Here is a 4,481-nt window from a genome sequence, read left to right on the forward strand (position 1 = left end):
CGGGATACTGGTGACCCGCCTGAGTCTGCTGGAGCAGCATTCCCAATGTCTGCCTGAAATCACAGAGCAGGCACAGTCCCTGTGGAACAGCAGCAGCTGCTTTCTTGGCACCATTTGTATCCCACCGCAACCCTTTGTATTTGGCTGGAATACTAATACCGCTGGCACACACATGGTGGCAGGGGCACAGCTTCAGTGTATGAATGCCAGCTGACCAGTTCGGAACCCAGCTTTAGTCAATGTGTTTATATGCCATCCAGATGCAAAGTGTGAACCGTATTCGGTACCTCACTGATTTGCAGAGTAACAATGGCGTCTTTTCATGCCTCTCCCTTGGGTGCAGCAGCCTGTGCCTAGTTTGGTACCCAAGCCCCACACTCCATCTAGGGTGAGTAGCGGTAAATAACTGCAGCACCGCGCTAGTCCCTGCCAGGGAACCCATTGTTCCGCACCACACACGTGCCCGGTTCCGACCCATCCTTGGGCGTAGGAATGGGCTGCGTCACGTGATCCGCTCTGCCGACAACTTCTTTCTGTCTCGGCCAATGACAGGCGGCGGTGACGCGGCCGAGGGGCTGGGTCGGGTATATAAATGGGGGCCGGGACCTTCTCCCCATTGTTCATCTCTGTGGACCGAGGGTAGCGGCATCAGCTTGTGCGGTGACAGGTGAGCATGGCGGGCGCTGGAGATGCCCTCACCCTGTACAATGCGTCTTTATAGCTGGGCACAGGGTCCTCATCCTGGCGGTGCGTTTTTTTCTCTCTCTAGAACACACACCATGGCAGACAAGCCCGATCTTGGAGAAATCGGCAGGTTTGACAAGTCCAAGCTGAAGAAGACGGAGACCAAAGAGAAGAACACACTGCCAACAAAAGAGAGTGAGTCCTCCGATGTGTCCCCTGTTCTCACCTGTGCTAGGAAGGGGCCACGAATCCCTCTCCTAATCCCTGCAGTCTCTTCTCTGGTGCTGATGATGCCCATTAAAGATGGCACCCAGTGCTGAATGATTAACATAGGCTATTTTTTCTCCCCTTTTAACATGGGAGGGGTGGGGGGGGGGGGGGGGGGGGTAGCAGTACACTGCACTCCTTCCTGCAGAGCACTGTAAGGCATCCATTTAATGTAGAACTATGAGACAGACATCATGATGTGAACCCACCCATCTCTGTACCTGTGGGTGTCTCTTCTAGACACGCCTTGCTTAATCAGTCTCTTCAGATGGCTGTGCCCACTTATCTTGAGTATTAAGGGGGTTGTCTCACTTCAGCAAATGACATTTTATCAAGCAGATAGTCAACGCAAGGCACTTACTAATGTATTGTGATTGTCCATATTTCTTCCTTTCCTGGCTGGATGCATTTTTCCATCACCTTATACACTGCTCGTTTCCATGGTTACGACCACCCTTCAGTCAATCAGCAGTGGTTGTGCTTGCACGTTATAGGAAAAAGTGCCCACCTCTGTAGTGGCCTGGACTGGAGGAGAGCTCGTAGCCAGCACTCTTTCCTGTAGTACAGTGGGCACCACGGCCACCACTGATGGATTAGATGGTCGTCATAAAAATGCATACGAGCAGTGTATAAAGTAATGTAAAAAATGAATCCTGCCTGCAAAGGAAGCAATATGGATAATCACAATACATTAGTAAGTGCTTTCTTTATGTAAAAATGCCATTTGCTGACGTAAGACAGCCCTTTAATACTAGTATATACAATAAAAATCTATTGGTGGGACCTGTGCCTATCTCCAGAACTGGGCCCCCAAAGTGAAGGAGAACACTGCATGTGTTCCCATCCTCTGTTCACCACTATGGGAGTTAGGGGGGGAAAAGAGTGTCGGTTCAGCTACCGTCAGCAGTGAATGGAGAGGTGGATGCACAGCAGGGCTTCCATGCCCTATGGGCACACCGTTCTAGGTGCTGGTCCCTCGTGTATCTTATTTGATGCCATATCGCTAGGGTATATGATTGCCCCAGATAGGAATGATCCTTCAGGCAGAGGAGAATGTGGTATATTTTATAGGAATTTATTTAAAAAATGTTTTCCCTTTTACAGCAATCGAGCAAGAGAAACAAAACTGAATTATTTGTATAAAACCACATCTAATGGCTTGAAGGAGAAATGGTCTCGCCGGTGTTGGGAGACTGAAATGCACTGTGAAAGAAGAGGTTAATAACCAAACCTGTCTCGGACAAAGAAATGCCAAAAGAAAGGGAATTTTTTTTTATCTGTCTTCCCTCTTGTCCAGTGTTTGAATGGAATAAAGAATTTGTGCAATAAAACGTTGTGAATTTTTTTTTTGTGTGTGTATGTGTATATATATATATATATATATATATATATATGTGTGTGTGATTGATATATATATAATTATATTCTGCTCTTTCAGGAGCTTTATCATTGATATCTGACCTGTGCCTACTGATGGTGCAGCAATATTCCACATGGCGATCTCGCCCACAACACCCTTCACGCAACCGAAGACTCACGAGTTGATGCAACCGTAGAAACATTCAGCAGTGTTGGATTTTTATTTGCGACTTTCGCAGTCTGCAACCTGAGGTGTGCTCTAAACCCCCTCCGATCATCCTCATGGCTGCTCTGCTACTCAACAATCATGGGTCAAATTACTGGCATTGTTGCCATGATCGCTGTGTAGCCTTAACCTAGGCTCCTAGATTAGGGCAAATTTAAAGGGGTTGTCTCATCATGGACAATGGGGGCATATCGCTAGGGTATGTCCCAGTTGTCTTATAGGTGCGGGTCCCACGGCTGGGACCCGCACCTATATTGAGAACGGAGCCCTGAAAGTGAAGGAGGGCGCATGCGCAGGTGCCCTCCATTCATGTTCTATGGCGCCGGTGAAAATAGCCAAGCGTTGGCTGGGCTATTTCCATCGGGCCCCATAGAAATGAATAGGAGCGGGGGCCATGCATGTGCAGTACGCTCCCATTCACTTCTACGGGAGAGCGCTTGGTGGTGGCCTGGCTGGAGTCCTTTAGCCACCATCTTGCAGGGCTCTGTTCTCAATATAGGTGTGGGACCCGCACCTATCAGACTGGGGGCATATCGCTGGGATATGCCCCCATTGTCCATGAAGAGACAACCCCTTTAACTAATCCTATAGATGGTGTGCACTTAAGGCCCTTTTAGACAGACTGATATTTCAGGCAGTTATCGGTGCAAACAAAACATTCCCAATAATTGCCTGATGGCAAAGATGAGGGCTGCAGTTACGTGCAGCAATCCCCTCTGCTGAATGGGGAGAAGTGATTGATACAACAACCACTTGTCCACATAGCAAATTGCTGTTCCTGGACCGCAGATTGTCTCTTTTGGCCAGCACCATAAAAAAAATCTGACAATCACCTGATGGATAATGGCACCTTTTACACACAGACTGGCCCACCAGAGGATCCTTATGTGGGACCATGCAGTTATGCCATAATGGGCCCCAGTGATCAAGGAGAAAAACCGCAATTAGACTTACCGGTAATTCCGTTTCCTTGAATCCACCATGACGGCCCACCTTGAGATTGACCCTTGACCTCTGTAGGGGCAGGAACACAGAGTTTAAGAACCCCCCACCCCTCCACCTCCTCAGTGCTTTACAATTACCCGAAAAGGTGGAACAAAAGTAAAAGGATATTAATCCATACCCTTAAACTCCTATCTATCCTAAAGTACGTAAGTATGAAAAGATATATTCGTAAGCATATATCTCCCCTTTTTTTTTTTTTTTTTTTTTGGGAAGGGGAATAGTATGGGCCGTCATGGTGGATTCAAGGAAACGGAATTACCGGTAAGTCTAATTGCGGTTTTTCCATTTCATCCACCATGACGGCCCACCTTGAGACATAACAGATAACTAAAAGGGTGGGGATAACGCCTGTAAAACCCTCCGGCCGAAAAGAGTTTCATTCGAATCCGGAAGATTAAGACGGTAATGTTTTACAAAGGTATTGGTGCTTGACCAGGTTGCAGCCTTGCAAATCTGGTCAAGCGAGACTCCTCCTTTCTCAGCCCAAGAGGAGGCAGTGGCCCTAGTAGAGTGGGCCTTAACATTATCAGGACTGGGTATATTCTGGAACCTGTAACAATATTCAATGGTGGATCTGATCCATCTGGCTATGGAAGACCTAGCTAGTTTCTTTCCCTTATTTTTCCCCGAAAACTGAACAAGGAGATTGCCATCAACCCTAAAATCCCTGGTATAATCCAGGTACTGGATCACTGTATCCCTGACATCTAAGAGATGTAAATTAACACTAGACCCTGAAGATTCAGATCTGGGGATGGAAGGTAGAAAGATCTCCTGTTCCCGATGGAAGGGAGAGACTACTTTTGGGAGAAAACCTGGATCGAGAGTTAAACGGATGTGATCTTGGGTGATCTGGAGGTAGGGTTCCCTACAAGAAAGGGCCTGGATCTCTCCAATACGTCTTGCTGAGGTGATAGCAATTAAAAAGGCAGTTTTCTAG

General features: G+C 47.4%; 1 protein-coding gene across 1 annotated transcript; it reads left to right on the forward strand.

The window, feature by feature from the left end:
* The first annotated feature begins 564 nt into the window (after positions 1–564).
* On the forward strand, positions 565–2,209 carry LOC120991650 (thymosin beta-10). The gene is made up of 3 exons (XM_040420446.1): positions 565–667; positions 770–879; positions 2,056–2,209. Exons 2-3 carry the CDS (start codon positions 780–782, stop codon positions 2,079–2,081), a joined length of 126 nt encoding a protein of 41 aa, XP_040276380.1. The 5' UTR covers positions 565–667; positions 770–779; the 3' UTR covers positions 2,082–2,209.
* The last annotated feature ends 2,272 nt before the right edge of the window (positions 2,210–4,481 follow it).

The sequence above is a fragment of the Bufo bufo genome, chromosome 2 (genome assembly GCF_905171765.1).
Source record: "Bufo bufo chromosome 2, aBufBuf1.1, whole genome shotgun sequence".
Lineage (NCBI taxonomy): Eukaryota > Metazoa > Chordata > Amphibia > Anura > Bufonidae > Bufo > Bufo bufo.